This window comes from Hemicordylus capensis, chromosome 2 (genome assembly GCF_027244095.1).
Source record: "Hemicordylus capensis ecotype Gifberg chromosome 2, rHemCap1.1.pri, whole genome shotgun sequence".
Lineage (NCBI taxonomy): Eukaryota > Metazoa > Chordata > Lepidosauria > Squamata > Cordylidae > Hemicordylus > Hemicordylus capensis.
The window spans coordinates 182,377,879-182,395,978 of record NC_069658.1 but is presented as its reverse complement, the minus strand read 5'-3'; the positions used below and the strand labels follow the sequence as shown (position 1 = coordinate 182,395,978).

The 18,100-nt window shown below is 46.9% G+C and overlaps 1 protein-coding gene and 1 non-coding gene across 2 annotated transcripts; both read left to right on the top strand.

Moving 5' to 3' along the window:
- Nucleotides 1–420: 420 nt before the first annotated feature.
- PPAN (peter pan homolog) lies at nt 421–17,789 on the top strand. The gene is made up of 12 exons (XM_053301963.1): nt 421–548; nt 2,482–2,652; nt 5,679–5,780; nt 6,567–6,617; nt 8,063–8,233; nt 11,034–11,110; nt 12,334–12,441; nt 12,988–13,111; nt 13,350–13,428; nt 15,156–15,285; nt 15,915–16,081; nt 17,292–17,789. The coding sequence occupies exons 1-12, from the start codon at nt 531–533 to the stop codon at nt 17,726–17,728; spliced, it is 1,635 nt and encodes a 544-aa protein (XP_053157938.1). The 5' UTR covers nt 421–530; the 3' UTR covers nt 17,729–17,789.
- On the top strand, nt 6,349–6,430 carry LOC128348445 (small nucleolar RNA U105B). Its single transcript, XR_008318163.1, has one exon. It is a non-coding gene; the product is annotated as a small nucleolar RNA U105B (small nucleolar RNA).
- Nucleotides 17,790–18,100: the final 311 nt, after the last annotated feature.

Genomic DNA, 18,100 nt, shown 5'->3' with positions numbered 1-18,100 from the left:
GCGCCCTGGGTGCAGTTCCAAAAGACCTTGAAGAGCACCTCAACAGCACAGGGGCCACAGAAATCACCATCAGCCAATTACAAAAAGCAGCTTTACTGGGAACAGCCTATATTCTGCGATGATATCTATAACAGCAGCAGCAACAACATTGACAATAAAATTCTGACATCCCAGGTCCTTGGGAAGGACTTGATGTCTGGATAAAACAAACCAGTCAATAACACCTGTCTGACTGTGTGAATTAATAATAATAATAATAATAATAATAATAATAATAATAATAATAAATACTTATTATTTTTTAAATAATAAAATAATAAACAAGTAATTTCATGTGGGGTTGGGTTGCTGACCTTGACCTCTTCCTCCTCCTCCTCCAAAAGCGGCTCAGAGAGAGAGAATTAAAATTGAGCCGGAACCTTTTAGGTGAGGGAGAGGGAGGAGGCCGGAACAGAAAGGAAAGCACACGAAGCCGGAAATAGCTGAGTCCCGCGTGGTTGCTGTGAGAGGACGTAGAATAAGCGCGAGCGATGGGGCGGCCCAGCAAAGTAAGGAGAAAAGGGAGAGAGCATTGATTGGGGAGGTCGCGTCAAGGCGGGGGGGGGGGGCGTTATGTGTGCCATGAGGGCTCGGGGAGCCATAGCAGGAAGAAAGCGTGGCTGCTCCCGAGGCGGTGGCAGTAATAGCGAAGAACGAGCGGATGGAAAAACTTGTAGGAGTTGCGTGCTGTGGGCCCAATGTAGGGGGCAAGTTTGGGGGAGTGGGAAAAATAGGGCGCCTGAAAGAGCTCCCGAAAATTCAGGGCTGCGTGGGACCTGATTGTATGGAAGGGGCTAAAGGTAAAGCTGGGGACAGCTCTGTCGGATCAGCTCTGAGGAGCGTCTAGTCGCAGCCTACCATTATTTCTCAAACAGCAGTCAGTGTGTAGGTGGGTGTATCTCCTTGGGTCTGACCCTGGCTTCTGGCACTTGATATCAGATTATTAACAGTCGTTGCATATTTCTCCATGAGTTTATCCAACGCCTTTTAAAAAATGCCTGTGAATGATTAAATGCCACACTGTGTGGAGGTGAATTCCATGTGCTTTGTGCCCTCCTCCAGATGCTCAGGGGAATGCCCTCTTTTCAAGGTGCAACATATTAGAGGAGCTTACTTTATTAAACTGCAGAAGTTTGCAGCCACTCCTAGAGCTTGCATATTAAGTGGGTAGTTTTCTCTGGCATACATGATTTTTAAAAATAGCTTAAATAGTATCTGTGGAAAGGAGTCCAGTCAGGACTTCAAGCTCAAGGTTGGTGGTATTTAATCTTTTCCCTTAACTGTGGTGGTTATGAAAATGTCCCTCCCAAGTTGCTATTAGGAGGGGGCATTGTCATCAAGATTGTGGTGCAATGGGTTACCCGTGCCACAGTCCTGGTCACCCATCCCGCATGGCTTCTATTTCAGCTAACATGCAAGGACCAAACGACATGTTTAATATAACACATACTTTAGAGAGCTGGTCTTGTGGTAGCAAGCATGACTTGTTTCCTTAGCTAAGTAGGGTCCACCCTGGTTGCATATGAATGGGAGACTAGAAGTGTGAGCACTGTCAGATATTCCCCCTCAGGGAATGGAGACGCTCTGGGAAGAACATCTAGGTTTCAAGTTCCCTCCCTGGCTTCTCCAAGATAGGGCTGAGAGAGATTCCTGCCTGCAGAAGCTGCTGCCAGTCTGTGAAGACAATACTGAGCTAGATAGACCAATGGTCTGACTCAGCTTTATTTATTTATTACACTTATAAACTGCCTCATCCAGAAGCTCTCGGCAGTGTATATGGCAGCTTCCTATGTTCCTATGTAGTTCTCATTTTGGAGGGAATCATCTTCTTTCATCCTTGGATATGTCAGTTGGTTGAACTTGATTTTAAAGTCCACCCCCAATGTGCATGTAAGAATTTTCTCAGTCTGCTGATACATCAGATTGTTCCATTGAGTTAATTTCCCCCTGCTAACTGGGCAAAGAGGCACCTTTTACCGTGGTGATTCTCTTTATTTAGCAGGGGGAGAGTAACTGGCCCTTTCCACCCCCAGCACAGTACCTCCAGTGACTGTTGCTGGTGTCTATCTTGTTTTTTGTTTTTAGAATGTGAGCCCTTTGGGGACAGGGAGCCATCTTATTTATTTATTATTTCTCTGTGTAAACCGCCCTGAGCCATTTTTGGAAGAGCGGTATAGAAATCGAATTAATAATAATAATCATCTTGGTAGGTTTCAGCCATGAGGGCAAATAATATCCTGAAACAGATTTCATTAGTGTGTCCAATGTGGTTTGAAATGAGTTGTGGTGCTCTGGTGGGGAATGTTGTCATGGGAAGGTGTAGAGGACAAAGCCTGGTATGGGAGAGCAAATTGGGGGTGGGGAGGGGGGTCTATATATTTTGTTCTACTTGTGATCCACACCCTGTAAAATTTCTGATACAGCTTCTTTCTTCCCCTACAGACTAAGAATCAGAAGAAAGAGCGGGCAGAAGCCCAGCATCGGTCTCAGGAGAAGTATGGTTCTGTGCCTCATTCCTTTGTCTTTCACCGTGGTCGTATTGGCAAAAACCTGCACCAGCTTATCCTTGATGTTCGGCGAGTGATGGAGCCCTACACAGCCTCCAGTCTCAAGGTGAAGATGTAGGGTGTTCTATACCTGTGTTCCATGGCATTCTCCTGTAGTTCATGGCAACAGCAGTATTGCATATGAAGTGGGGAAATGCAGCGTAAATGGTTCATGATAATTAAATGATGTTTAGGAATCATAACTCTCATTGTAAGGAAAATTCTCAGGACTCCTAGGATTAGAATGTGATCTTGTGGACTGGTTCAGAGTTCAGAAACAAACCAAAATTGATTGTGATATCTGAACCAACCAATCTTATTAGTCTAACTAAATTCCTTGAACTAAACTGGAACCCGTGGGAAATGTGACCTCACGGACCAGTTCACGTGTTATCTAGAACCTTGTTTCTGTGTGACATCCTCAAGTCTTGGGAGAGCATGCTCTCCCCCACCTCTGCCTTCACTTGTGTGAAACTCCAAAGGATTCTATTTCTGCTTGAGGTTAGAAACAAACCAAAATTGTCTGTGACAACTGAAAAATCCTGGCTTATTCTAATCAAATTCCTTGAATTAAGCTGAAATCTGAAACAATCTTCAGACCTTGGGTTCATATCTCTATTATATTAGGGAAGTTGGTTAGAATAAACCAAGATTGGTCAATTTGGCCATCATGACTAAACTTGGTTTGTTTCTAATCTCATCTGGAAGTAGAAGTCTTTGGAGGCTTGCATGGTCAGGGGTGGGGAAATGGGCACTCCTGAGACTTGGGGATAAAGCACAGAACCAAGATTTAATCATGGCTCTATGTGAAGTCTGAACTTACTCACTAGGTTACACAGGAAGGATGGGAACAAGGTTCCTGGGAATTTGAGGGGCCTGATGCTTAATGTGTGGATGAGAGTGGAGGACTAGAACTTAAATTTAACAAGGGGAGAGGGTGGACTAAAACCAACCCCCCCCTTTTTTTTTAGCATTAGACAAGTTATTGCAGTCATAAGTGTCCTTGCCTCCTCCTTGCCCACCCTACCCCTGGTCAGAAGTGATAGTCCTATTTATATTCTGCACATTTCTTGCCAGGAAAGTCTGAACACAGATGCTGAGTAAGTTGTGTGAGTCAGCTTACACAAACAGAGAGTCAGCGTGGTGTAGTGGTTAGAGTGCCAAAAAGCTTTTTGCAAAGTTCCCCACTCTTGAGTAAACTTAGCAGTCATGGGATAAGGGGACAGGTTCATGTTTGGATTGGTAACTGGTTGAAGGACAGGAAACAGAGGGTAGGAATAAATGATCAGTTTTCACAATGAAAGGAAGTAGTAAATGTGGTCCCCCAGGGATCGGTACTGGGACCAGTGCTCTTTAACTTGTTCATAAATAATCTAGAAGTTGGGGTGATCAGTGAAGTGGCCAAATTTGCAGATGACACTAAACTATTTAGGGTAGTGAAATCCAAAACAGATTGTGAGGAGCTCCAAAAAGATCTCTCCAAACTGGTGTAGTGAGCAACAAAATGGCAAGTGCGGTTCAATGTAAGCAAGTGTAAAGTGATTCACAATGGAGCAAAAAAAACCCCAACTTCACACATACAGTGATGGAATCTGAGCTGTCGGTGACTGACCAGGAGAGAGATCTTGGGTTTGTGGTGGACAGCTCATTGAAAGTGTCAACTCAGTGCATGGCAGCTGTGAAAAATTCCATGCTAGGAATCATTAGGAAGGGGATTGAAAATAAAAATGCTAATATTAATGCCCTTATACAAATCTATGGTGCGGCCACATGTTGAGTACTTCATACAGCCTTGGTCACCATATCTTAAGAAGGATATTTAAAACTGCTGCCTTTCACAGCTCCCATGACTGTGCTGCCAGAAAGCTCCAAGAGCTGGTGGAGACCTCTACAGGGGCTCTTGCTTGTCTTCCATGCCCCCTTTCTAATCAGGACTAATAGTTGGATAGTAGCTGATGCAAGGGGGTGTTGCCAGCAGTAGGGCAGAGTGAAACAGCCTTGGACTGAATCTGGCTTGGAGGCAAAAGAGAATAACAACAATAAACTTTATTTATTAGCCGCCTCATAACATTGTTCTCTGGGCAGCTCACAACACAACGTTAAACATAAAATAAAAAGACATAATACATTAAATTATAACAGACCAAAATGGGGGTGGGGGGGATACAAAATATAATAAAAAGCATTTTAAAAACTCTTTTAAAATCAGTTAAAAATCAAATTTAAAAATAAAGGCCTGCGTGAACAAAAAGGTCTTTACCTGGTATCTAAAAGAACAAAGTGATGATACCAGGCAAACCTCACTGGAGAGGCTATTCCATAAACAGGGTGCAACCACTGAAAAGGCCCTCTCCTTAGTAGCCAGCCACTTGCCTCACCTTGTTTGGCAGGGGCACTCAGAGGAGGGCCTCTGAAGAAGATCTTAAAGTTGGGACATATGGGGCAAGGTGGGTGGATATGAACTCATGTCCCAAGCATAAGAGAAGGAAGATAGGAAGCTGCCATATACTGAGTCAAACCGTAGGTCCATCTAGCTCAGCATTGTCTACACAGACTGGCAGCGGCTTCTCCAAGGTTGCAGGCAGGAGTCTCTCTCTCTCTGCCCTATCTTGGAGATGCCAGGGAGGGAAGTTGGAACCTTCTGCTCTTCCCAGAGTGGCTCCATCCCCTGAGGATATCACACTTCTAGTCTCTAGAATATCACACTTCTAGTCTCCCATTCATATGCAACCAGAGTGGACCCTGATTAGCTAAGGGGATAAGTCATGCTTGCTACCACAAGACCAGCTCTCCTCCTTTAAAGGCTTGGGACATAAGCAAACCACAATACAGCAAAACACACAGACTGGCTGATCATCTGTGACATCAATCCAGATTTCCTCTGTTAAAATAAACCATGATTTCATGTGAATCTGACCATCCAGTACTTTCCTGAACTGTTGAATATTTCAAAGATATTGCAGGTCTGAACATGAACTTTTAAAAAATAGGTGACTGACACCAAAACGCATTTTCCCCCTTTTAAAAAAAGTTTTTGTTCTCATGATGTCCCAGACAGTGGAACTGCCCTGATCATGGGTCTGTCTTTTTCAGGTGCGAAAGAAAAACTCTCTGAAAGACTTTGTGACAGTGGCGGGACCCCTAGGTGTGACTCACTTCCTGGTGTTCACGAAAACCCCCACCAATATCAACCTTGTAAGTGATGTGGTGAGAAGTTGCTTATTTCTGCCAGCAAGTGGCCTCAGGACTGATCTGTGCAGGAAGCCTGTTGTTTAGGTTCTGGTAGAATGGGCCTGTTCCTTTGCTCAGCTTGTCTTCTGGCCCATGCACAACTTGAAATCTTTCCCTGTCAATTGGTAGTTTTCCAGCTTGTTGCATTCAGGGAGCCGTTTCCATATCGGCTTCTATTTTAGAGCTTGTCTGTTTGGGATACTCTTGCATTGCTGCCCTTAAATAGCTCCTGCTCAACTACTGCCTGTCCTTATGTTGCAGAGGATTTTTGAGCATGTACTAAGGTGCACAATCAATTTATGTGGAGTGCTGGCCAAGTGGTTGGACTCTATTCTTTGCCCCATGTGAAGTGCCCTCTTCTCACTGAGGAAGCTCCAATAAGCCTCCAAGGAATTGCAGTATTCCTCAGAATGCCATTTGAAGATTGCTGCTCTAGGTTAGTGTATGTCCTGAACATATTGTTCCCCCTTGTTCTTGCCTGGTTGGGTTTGGTTGGCCTTGCCTGCCCAGCTAAACTATTTCAGTGCTCTGACTTGATGCAAATGATGACAACTTATTTTGCTGAGTGAAATCTGTGATTCTCACTTCAAAGTAAACGCACTGATGCATCTGGATCAGGATTGTGGAGAGCACTTGGAAATGCAAATGATGATGACCAGTCTGCCAATGGTAAGGGCTGCTGTGGACCATTGAGCTTTGGGTATCTTGGAATTGATGCCCTTCTCTGGCAATTTCTATTCTCTTTAACAGAAATTCATCCGTCTTCCTGGTGGACCAACGCTGACCTTCAGAGTCACTCAGGTACCAAATGGGGGATAATATCCTCAATGGGGAAAGTTAAATGGGGCTGGAGTTGCCTCAGGAAAACCTGTTAGAATTTGTCTAGGTTAGAAGGATTTTCTAACCTTGTTCAAAGGTGGTAGAAAAGGCTTTCAAACCCAAGTGCAAGGAAGAGTTTTCTAACCTAGCACCTGTTGTTCTCACGGCTTGTTCTTTTTCTGACTGGGATTGTGCAGACTGCTGATGCCTTTGCTCAAGGCTGTGTGTGATTTGCCTAGATGCCGAATTTTAAAGTGCAACCCAAATTCTGTACCAAGAAAGGTTGCAGAATTCAGCCTGCATAAGCCATGCAGATTGAGCAAACGTGTAATTTCACTTCCTGGTTTTATTTATCCTGGTTTGCTATAGATCATGGGTCATCTTACTTGGCCACCCCTCAGTAAGGATGTGCACGGAACAGCTGCTAGGTGATTCAAAGCTGGCAGGGGTTGCTTCTTTAAGGGAGGGGGAGGGTGCACTCACCCCTCCCGCCGCTTTCCCCCCGCCGGTGCTGGTATTTTTAGTATCCCATCGGGGCGGCAGCGTACCTCCCTGCCACCCCATTGCGCTCCTTTTCCAGACATTACTGGAAGTTGCATGGGTGTGTGTCCATGCCAGCACGCGCAGGCGCATCGGCAACTTCCAGTAATGTCCGGGAAAGGATCGCAACGGAACGGCAGGGAGGTACGCTGATGCCCTGACGGGATACTAAAAATACCAGCGCCGGTGGGGGGAAAGCGGCGGGAGGGGTGAGTGCATTCTCCCTCGCCCTTAAAAAGGCACCCCCACCGGCTTGAAGTTTGAGCCGGTGCCACATTCGAACCGGTTCAGAGGCCTGTAAAAGGGCCTCCGAACTGGTTTGTGCACATTCCTATCCCCCAGGCTTCTGAAACTTCAGCAGAAATTGCCCATACACTTCCAAGCATATCTTTCCTACTATGAAGACTAGAAACTTGCTTGGTTTTTTTTGTTTGTTTGTTTGTTTTTTAAGAAAGCTAAGATTCTCAGGGAGTGGAATACTGTGTGCAGTACTGCATTATGTGCTTTCCTGCACTCGCATTGATATGTATCCACCAGCGTTCCCTTTAAGGCATGCGCATGTTCGCACACTCACAAGTTTTTTGATGTCCGCTCAATAAATTTTAGATCCCGCTCAGGTTGAATCAGGAAGGCTCCATTCTGAATGCAGGTGCGCACACACTGCCTTGATACTGCCATCCAGAACAAAACTCATTCCGCACACAAATGAGAAAAATTAGAGGACACTGGTATCCACACAGTCTTGGCTGTAGCCCCACTGAAAAGGCTGTGTATTCTCCCCGGACATTCTAGATTTCAGACTTGATAGGCCTGTGGTTCACCTCTCACTAGGACTGCAGGAGCCCCTTTCCTCTGTTGGTACCTCAGTCCTCTCTTCTCCTTTTCAGTATTCACTCATCAAAGATGTCGTGTCCTCCCTGAAGCGGCATCGAATGCACGAGCAGCAGTTCACCCACCACCCACTCCTGGTGCTCAACAACTTTGGCCATCAGGGCATGCACATTAAGGTCATGGCCACCATGTTCCAGAACATGTTTCCTTCCATCAATGTCCACAGGGTGAGTGTGTGATGTGCAGTGGGGTGTTCCCCTAAGACCATCCCCCATTTGTGTTTGTTACTTCAGAAGGAGCAAGGGAGAAATGGACACTGGAGACTTGAGTTTAGTTTGTTTCACTTTTCATGTAACTTTTATTTAGCATTGATGGATGTGACAAGCGATAATCAAAGTAAAGATCGCACATGCAGAGAGAGAGAGAGCATTAACCACATGATTATAACATTAGCATGGCAACAAAATTATACATCAACTCTCACTCAAACCTCACACTGACTCAGCTGCACAGTTGGATACTTATCTACCTGTCTGACTGGGTGATCAGCTTAGCAGAGCAGGTGGTGCTCAGGCATGGCAGGTCAAGGAAAGGCTGTGCACAGATCCTGCTGGGTTGATGGTAAAGTTCTCCTTGCTTTTCAGCTTGGGCAATTAGTTTTTATAATGGTCCAGATGGGATGGTCTTCCCTGCTTCAGGCCTCCTCCCTCGTACATAGATAGATGGCTGGAAAGCACCTTCCAAACCCTGCACAGGAAGTCCCTTAAAGCCTAGCCATTGACTGTTGGTCAAAGTCAGCCCCGGTCATCGTCAGAGGTCGATCCTGTGTCTGGGATGTTCGATCTCTGACATTCCATTCTGTACACGACCTTCAGTTTTGTTCACGGCACCCTCCTGTTGCATCCAGTACCTCTTTGGCCTGTTTCCAATACCAACTAACTGACTATCACTGCACTCTCCCATCACACAGATGTTTCCTTTCCATCTTGCCAAATCTTAAATAATCTATTGCAACTGAAGAAGAAACAAGTTTAATGTTAGGCAATGCATTAGGGCACAACATAGTCACTTCAGTTTAAGCCTTAAGTATTGCAACTCTCAGTTAGCACTAGTTTGGCCATCTTGTGTGTTCTTGGCTTGACTACAGCCTGAGTGCAGCCATTTCATGGAAAAGGGGCCCCTTTGCATAATGTGTGGGTGCTTGCCTAGAGATGGTGGGAAAGCAACTTGTTTGCCTTGCTGTGTGCTCAAATACTGCTGGGGCTGTGGTATGTGCATACCAGCTCTGCCCAACTTCTCAGAGGTGGGGAGTGAGTGAGAGTGTGTGTGAGAGAGTGGGGGAGGGAGAGAGATTACATTTGTATCCTGCCTTCCTTTAGGCAACTCAGGACAACACACCTGGAGGATATCCTGTTTACCTTGTAGGGCAGGTTAGGTGGAGACCATGTGTCAGTTCTCATGGAAGTGGAATGAGACCATATGTCAGTTTTCGTGGAAGTGATAAACATGTCTCTGGATTCCACCACTCCCGACTGGGTTCAATGGTTTAATACATAGGAAATGAAAATTTCCCTATGTAGAGAACTAGAAATCGGGGAGGAGACTAGGCTAGAACCTTGCAACCCTAAGGTGTAGTTTTCCTTTTATGTGTGAGGCATGCTCATTCTGTAGTCTGAAATGGTGCAGCCCAGGCACAGGTTTGCCATCTTGGGAAATACCAGACCAGTGATTGATCCACGACCACCTGGAGTGCTACGTGGCTGAGTGGGGCTTTGAACTATGCAGCAGTCTGCATCTCTGGTCTCCTTCATCTAGAGCCGTTTGTTTGAAATATAGATCCTCTTCTCAACCCTGGAAAGGGAGCATAGATATGTGTGTGTGTGTGTGTGTGTGTGTGTGTGTGTGTGTGTGTGTGTGTTGGAATCGGAGCATGTCATGATATAACCTTGTTGGTCTAAATTAAAATGGTTCTGCCATGGGCGGCGGGGTCAGTATGGAAGTATCTGGTTGGACATTGCCCCAGATACCCAGTGTTCCCCAATCTTTGATACCTGGGGTGCATGGATTCAAACTGAAAGCATGCTTTACTTGCACATCTCTACCTAATCAGCACAGAACAAGGGGCAGACATCCTTCTTGCAATTGCCGGAGAGCCCAGTTAATATTGCCTCCCAGGATCCCACCCTCCCCCTTGCCTATCCAGTCAGGTTCAAGCCTAAGGTGGGCCTGTCCTTTTCTGGGCAGTGATGATGCTCTGGGATTCCCTGTGCCTGTCAGCAGCAGTCTGAGCTGCATGGGGAAATCCCACGTGTACCCCCAACTACCTCCCTTGGGATGCTAATGCTGCCCATGTATTTGGAAGGGAATGGATTGCTGCATCGAACTTCCTTGCTTCTATAGGCATAGAGGTAGATGACTCGAATATGGTGGCTTAATTTTTCAACGTGCCCTCTTGCAGCACCCTAGTGTCCTCTGTCCCACAGTGTGTGAATTGCCTTCTTAGTTCTACCCACAGGCCAGATGCAAATGATGACAGCATGCTTTGACTGAATATGCTCCGTGATTCTTTTCAAAGTAAACGCACTGATGTGCCTGTGCTTGGGGCCTCTTATTGAAAGAGACTCGTGCTGCTGCGTGTTCTAGATCATCGCTTTCTAGCACTGAGTCTTGGCAAGATCCTCTGTGGAGATCTTTAGAGTGCAGTTTTTGCAAGTGGGGGAAAATGAGGAGCTAGTCCAGCAGTGAATTTGTGGCCAGTTGCTGGGGCTTGAATGTCAGTCTCCCAAGGTTGAGTCCAATACTGCCTTCATTGGTCTGCACCAGAAGCTGAATTTCCAGAAGCTGGTAGACTCCGTGAGAGAAGTTGAGTGCTAGGACTCCTGGCTTCCATAAGTGCTACTAATGTTTACTGGGAGGCCAGTTGTTGGTCACTGGAGGGTCTTAACAGCCACCCAAAATGCTTACCAGGTGAGGAACCCGTACCCTGTTGTGAGCCTTGGTTCTCACTGTGTTCATTTCTCCCTCCAGGTCAACCTTAATGCCATCAAGCGATGTGTACTGATCAACTACAACCCAGACACCCAGGTCCTTGAATTCCGTCATTAGTAAGTGCTAGTTTTGTGCTGATGAGACAAAACTGGGTCCACACTCCTCTCTCTGTATGTGAGAAAGAGACGTAAGGTGAATTAAAAAGGGGCAGGATCCAAAGAGAATCAGAAGCAAAGTTGGATGTGACTTCTTCAGCAAAGTGCAGAACAATGACATCTGAGGTTATCATCGCAAGAGATGTTTAAATTGGCCTCTGTGCCAGTAATTTATTGCTGGCCTGCCATGCCAGATTGTTGTCAGTATTCTGAAACATGCAAGTCTTCATGCTCCTAGAAACACCCACCATTTTTCAGTGATGGGGGGTGGACGGGCACAATGTCTGGAAGAAGAGCTTTCCCCCCTCATACAAATGGAGCTCAGGGTGGTATGTCTGGGATGCTTCTATTTTATCTTGCAATGATGCTTGATCAAGCATTGTGCAAGACGAAGTCTTACATTCTATCCATTTCACCACCTTGCCACTACAACATCGGAAAGACTGCCCTTGTACATGAGAAGAGGGAAACTGCCTGTCCTAGAGTGAAGCTGGATGCAAATGATGACAGTATAGTCTGCTGATGTCTCTGATTTTATTCTTAAGTAAACGCTCTGATGCATCCAAGCCAGCTGGACATGGGAAGTAGGGGCTAGTGCTGTCTAGGGAGTGTCTAGCTTTGCTTTTCCTTTTCAAGAATCTCGAAATCTAGGAAGCTTGTCCAGTCACCTCCTTTCCAATACATCACGCCACCTGCCTTGTTGGGTCAGGTGGGAAACTGGCACACTGTGGAGTGCTTCATTGGGTGAAGCCAGAATCCAAAGATTGCTGTATAGACGCTTGACTTCTCTGCTTCTGAATCTGATCTCTTAAAATTCCTAGCTAGTGTTCCTTACCATGGGAAGGAAGCTGAAGGTCAACTTTATTTTGGGAGATGTATAAAAATGATGAGTGACATACACAGTTTACTTGACTGTACAAGGAGACTTGCTATGGAGCAAGGAAAACTCCTGGAGTAAGGGAAACTGTATGTCACCCTAGTTGTCTTCTAGCTTAGGATCAGGCTGAGGTCATTCCCAGCCTTGCCATCAGGGAGCCTCCGACTAAAGATGCTGGGATTGGACTTGGGACCTGATGCATGCAGAGCTGTGTCACCCTCTTCCCAGCCTCCAGCACCACAGCAGGTGCTTGGGTCTGACCTCCTGGGATTCTGAATTCTGACCCTTCCTACCTTCTGTGTTGCAGTAGCCTGAAAGTTGTGCCGGTAGGGATAAGCAAAGGGCTGAAGAAGCTTCTTCAGGAGAAGTTCCCCAACATGAGCCGCTTGGAGGACATTAGTGACCTCCTGGTCAGGTAAGAAAGACATTGCTTCCTCCTCTGGCTCAAGTGGCAGAGAAACGAGCCCAGAGTGCATGTGCTGTGGGATGAGTAGTTCTCCTTACTTGGTACCAGCTAGTAGTCTGTACATGGAAATGTGTTCCTCCTCATCCACTGGCTAGCAGACTGAATAGGAGGCACCCCCCACCTAAGCAGGGGTGAGTGGAGTAGTTATTTTCTAACTTCCTTGTGAATACAGTGAGGATTGAATGGAGGGGTGTATGTCTTGTGTCTGTTCCGCAATCCATTTTACTTCTCTTTTCTGTCTTCTGTGTTGGCTCCCTTTTTCTTTTCTTACCGTTCAACTCCTGTTGACCTTCAGATATCTTTATTCTCTTAATCCCATTTTGTGTTCTCTATTTGTGCCAGTTCTTCCTTTTTTCTTTATCACTCCCTTTCCCTCCTGAAAGCCGGGGGCGGGGTGGAGGCAGCCAGGCTGGTTCCTCCTTTAGACACAGCACCTCACTTATATTATCGGCACTCCAGAAATAATGTTGCTTGACTTCCCTTCCTTTCATGCAGAGACATTAACCTCTCCGAGAGTGAAGCCGAGCAAGATGGCAGCCACAACATCACGGAGCTGCCCCAGGCCTACGCTGGTCGTGGAAACATGAAGGCCCAGCAGAGTGCCGTCCGCCTCACTGAGGTCAGCCAGGGGACTCTGTGCTTGAGAGGTGGGCATAGGGGGACAGCATAGGGCTGGCCAGATGTGATAGAAAAGCTGAACTTCTTGCCCTGCTGTGATCTTCAGAATCGAATGTTTTGATGGGTCTGGCTGATAAAGCCAGATTGGCCATGAGTCTTCCAAACTCCTACAGCTTAACTGCCTTTGTGTTTTGGGAATCTGTGTGCTGATGGGCCTTTTTTCTTTTCTCCTTATACAGATTGGCCCTCGGATGACTCTGCAGCTCATCAAGGTGGAGGAGGGCTTAGGCCAGGGCAACGTGCTCTACCACAGCTTTAGTGAGTATCTTGGACCTTCTGCCACATAAATCCCTTCCACTGATGAGCAAAAACGGGCCGCTTGATGAGTGTTGCCCCCCAGAGCAACGGCTACAAAGAGCAGCCCTGTCCTTAGAGGAGCAGGTGATGGATGGGCAAAGGGAGAAGTGGCTGGCCAGTCCAATTTATCTCCCACTAATGTTGCAAACATTGCACTTCCTCATACAATCTCTTTTCCAGCTGGAGTGAAAATCTTTGGGGGGAAACCACAGGTCTGACTTGGAGGAGCTTGTGCACCTACTATGGGCCTGTTGACAGGAGTCTGGGATAGTTGGCTTTGGATTTCTGTGTAAACTTTCAGAGGAGGTATGGGGAAAGTTGTAACGAATTGAGCAAAGGTCACAGCTATTGGCTAGGAGTGCTTGATTTTTTAAAAAATTTGCACTCCAGAATTCAGTGATCATGTAAACTTGACCTGCACAACTTCCAGCTCTCCTGCGTTTATCCCACTAGCTGTGGGTGGCAGCCCATAGGAGCCTTATAAACCTGGTTTTGCTGCCTCCCTGGAACTGCGTATGTGGGTTGTCCAATCCCCAGCAGGGCACAACGCATGCCCTGTAGTTCATAAATTGGTCGGGCTTGTTCTAAACCCCTTAGTTTCCCACAAGTGGCTCATATAAAAACACACACACACATGAAATCTCAGCTTTGTGTAAACTGGCCCTTATACAAATCTATGGTGTGGCCACATTTGGAGTACCGTGTACAGTTCTGGTCAAACATATCTCAAAAAGGGACACTGTAGCAGTGGGAAATGTGGATAAGAGGGCAAACAAGATTATTTGAGGCCTAGAGTGCCTGCCTTATGAGCCAAGACTACAGTATCTGGGGCTTTTTAGCTAGAAAAGAGTCAGCTAAGGGGAGACGTGAAGATAGAGGTCAATATTATGCATGATATGGAGAGAATGGATAGAAAGAAATTTTTCTCCTTCTCTCGTAACACTGGAACTAAGAGTCATCCCATGAAACAGATTTCCAGAGAATTTAGGACCAACTAAAAGAAGTACTTTTTCACACAGTGCATAATTAATCTATGGAATTCTCTGTCATGGGATGTGGCAATGGCCACTAACTTGGATGGCTTTAAAAGAGGCATAGACAGATTCATAGAGGACAATGGCTATTAGCCTTGATGGCTTTAGGCTGCTTTCCACACGCAGAGGCAGGATACCTCTGAATACCAGTTGCAGGGGAGCGACAGCAAGAGAGGGGGCAGGCCCTCACCTCTTGCCTGTGGGCTTCTCAGAGGCATCTGATGGGCCATGGAGGGAAACAGGATGCTGGGCTAGATATGCCTTGGAACTGATTCAGCAAGGCTGTTCCTACGTTCTCAAGTCCTTATCCCTGTTAGTTTCTTGTTTTCAGGGACTTGATTCAGCCACTGCTTAGAGGTGAGCATGGTCACAGCCACCCAGTGCGATTGTGAAATGTAACTCCTCATTCTATTTGTCTTTCATTGATGCTTGTTGGGATTGCAGCCCACACTTTGGGGAACTCCTGAGCGTTAATTGTCTGATATAGACTTATTACCAGTAGATCTGGCAAAACAGATACCCACTTCCACTAATGCTCCAGGTCTTTGTGAGTGCTCGTGCTATTGACCAGGACCTTAAATCATCCATGTGTGATTCTTGTCCTGTGTGACTTTACATCCATGCTGTCAGTTAACTTCTCACTCCCACCCTTAGTTCACAAAACAGAGGAAGAGCTTCAGGAGGCCCTGGCCAGGAAGGAAGAGAAGCTACAACTCAAGGCTAAACGCCGCCACAAGCAGGAAGCAGATGTGGAACGCAAGCAGGAGCAGAGACAGGCTCACAGGTGAGGGAGGGAGCAGCAGGAGCTGCTGTCAGCAAAGCTCATATCCCAGCATTCACTCCTTCAACACAGTGAACTCAAATGTGTCCCAGTAGTGATCAGACTCCCTTCCCCCTAAAGAGTTAACTGGAAGTGAACCCTGTCTTGACTGACATCCTGAGGACGTTTACCAGGAGGCCATGGGTAGTAGCTAGAGATGTGAAGGCCTGTGGGTTGGAAGCCCACAGGTTCTTTTGGTTTTTTTTCTGGAAAGAAAATGCTGGTTTCCCCCAGACCTTCACATCTCCAGTAGCAGCAGTGAATGTTTTTCCTATAGTGCTGCTACCAGAGTGGCAATGCTGAAAGAGGAGCATTCATTTGCTCTTTTACTTCTTCCAGATGCCCAGTTGCCAGGGAGTGGGGCAGTGGGGGCCCAGCCACAGCAGCGAATGAAAAGTGTCTGTGTGTTCCCTTTTTATCTTAACTAGGTGCTATAGGGAGGCAAAGTTTGCAGACTTTCACATGATGGGATGAGGTAGAGGCCAAGTGTGGCTATGGGGGGTTTTGGCATTGAAGGGGATTTGCCCCAGGACTGGTGCTGACTCTGCTAGTTTGTGCACTTGTTGATAGTGTTGGCGGTTTGGGGGCTGTAGGAAGAAGAGCCTGGAAGGGATCAAGAGGAAGAAGAAGAAGCAGCAAGCCGAGGAAGGTGACAGTGATGCAGAGGATCCTGGGATGCAGGAGGACCAGAAGGCTGATGAGCCATCAGATGATGACACTGAATATTATCGACAAGAAGTGGGAGAAGAGCCTGACGAAGGTTGGTATCTGTCTAGATCATTTAATGATATGTGCTGTAATTCTTCTAATGCATCCATCCTGTGAGAGAGGAGGGGTGCAGCTCATGTGTATGCTGGCTCCCAGCTGAATATGGATCACAGATCTGCCTCTGTTTTTGGACCAATTCATTCATCCATGCAACTTCAGACAATCACCCTCATAGTCTTTATTCCCACCCCGAATGAGCCAAGAACACAAGTCGAAATGTTGCACATGTGTGCGCGCGCACACCCCAAATTGTGCAATACACAGGTCTGCAAATGAAAGGAAAGCGTGCGTGTTCCTCTAACTACATAGCTTAGAATTTTCTGCTGCAGTTATCAGGGAATTTGATGTCCCCAAGATCCCTAGATTCTGTATCTGCTTGTGCTGGGAGGAAAACGTGGGGCACCACTTTACAGTGTTTGACCATCTTCCTCTATGGTGATCATATGCAAAAGCGGGCAGCAGGCTCCTGTGCCTTGCATGGGTATGCAGAACAAGAGGGCAGCTTTTCTCAGTCCTTCAGGAACAGCTGCCACAACTTCCTCTTCTCCAAATTAATTAAAGGGACACTGCCCTCTTTTTGCAACTGGTCCCTTCTAGTCCTCTTTCTATTCAGAAAAGAAAAAGGACACTCTAGATCAGTGTTTCTCAATGATTTTGGAGTCATGGACCGGTACATTTTTCGTGCACAGTTTTCCGGACCAGCAGTTAGTAAAGGGATCACCTCCCCTCACTGCCACCCCTTCCCCCAGTGATGTCATGTGCAAAGGGGGTAGGGCCCAGGGTCCACAGAACCCAGGCAGGCAACCCTTGCTGCTGGATAACGTTCATTTCATTTGCTTGAAATGAACATTATCCAGCAGCAAGGGCTGCCTGGAAATTAGCTTTGGAGAGCTCCCGCTGGCAGCCCCCGCCAACCCGAAATTGTTTTTTTGTGGGGGTGACTTTTATTAGTGATGCCTCGCAGACGCCTCACGGACCAGCACCGGTCCTCGGACTGGCAGTTGAGAAACATTGCTCTAGATGAAAAGAGAGGCAATGTTGCCCCTAATGTGACTCTGAAGGTCCAGTTGAAAACCAGTGCCCAAGAGAACCCTTTAGGCTACAAAGCAGGCGAGATATCTTAAAATGAGACCTGCCCATTTTGAGGCTGTAGCTGTGCCTGTTTTGCTGACCGGCTCTCTTTATTCCTTGTCACTCGCTAGATCTGTTCCCACAAAGGACTAAGAGGAAAAGAGGTCCTGGCCAATCCATGAAGCCCAGGAAAAAGCACAAGTGCAACCCTTCTGCTGGTGAAGAGAGTCCAGGGCCTGTAAGAACCAACTCCAAAGAGAAGCACGGGAAATCCCCGTGGCCTAGGCGGCGGCAGCAGCAGCAGAGAGACTCACCTCGCCAGCACAAGGGGCCACTGAGGCAGCAGCAGAGGGACCCTTGGAACCCCAGAAGGCAGCACGGAGGGGCACAGCATACGAAGCAGAAGCAGCCCTGGGCTGCAGGGCAGCACAAAGGCAAGCGGCAGCCTGGCTCAAAGCCTCCAGGCTCCCAAAAGCAGGGCCAGTCTGGACCGCGGAGGAAGCAGGTGCCCAAAAGCAAAGGGGCCTTCGGAAAGCGACAGCCTTTGGGGAAGAAAAGGCCGGCATAATGCCCCAGGCGTCTTTCACCTTTTGTACCAGCTGTTTACACAATATACGGACTCTCTCTGAGCTGCCTGTCTTTGAGTGTGTTTGTGTTGGGCTTGCACCTTTTCCATTGCTTGCAAGGCAAAACAATGAGACTGTGGGGTTAGGCAGAGGTGGCTGGCCAGGCTCACCTGCTGCACTTATTCATGCTATCTCTAGCTCCACATCCCTATTAGAAAACAAATCATCCTTTGGCCAATGATGCTGAATGAAGCTGCATTTCTTGGAACCCTTCAGACACTTCATGAGATGGGGAGAATGAAATAGAATGAGGGCAGGCACTCTATTTTGAGACATCTTTCACAGTAAATGCCCCAGTTTGCAAGGGTGAGATT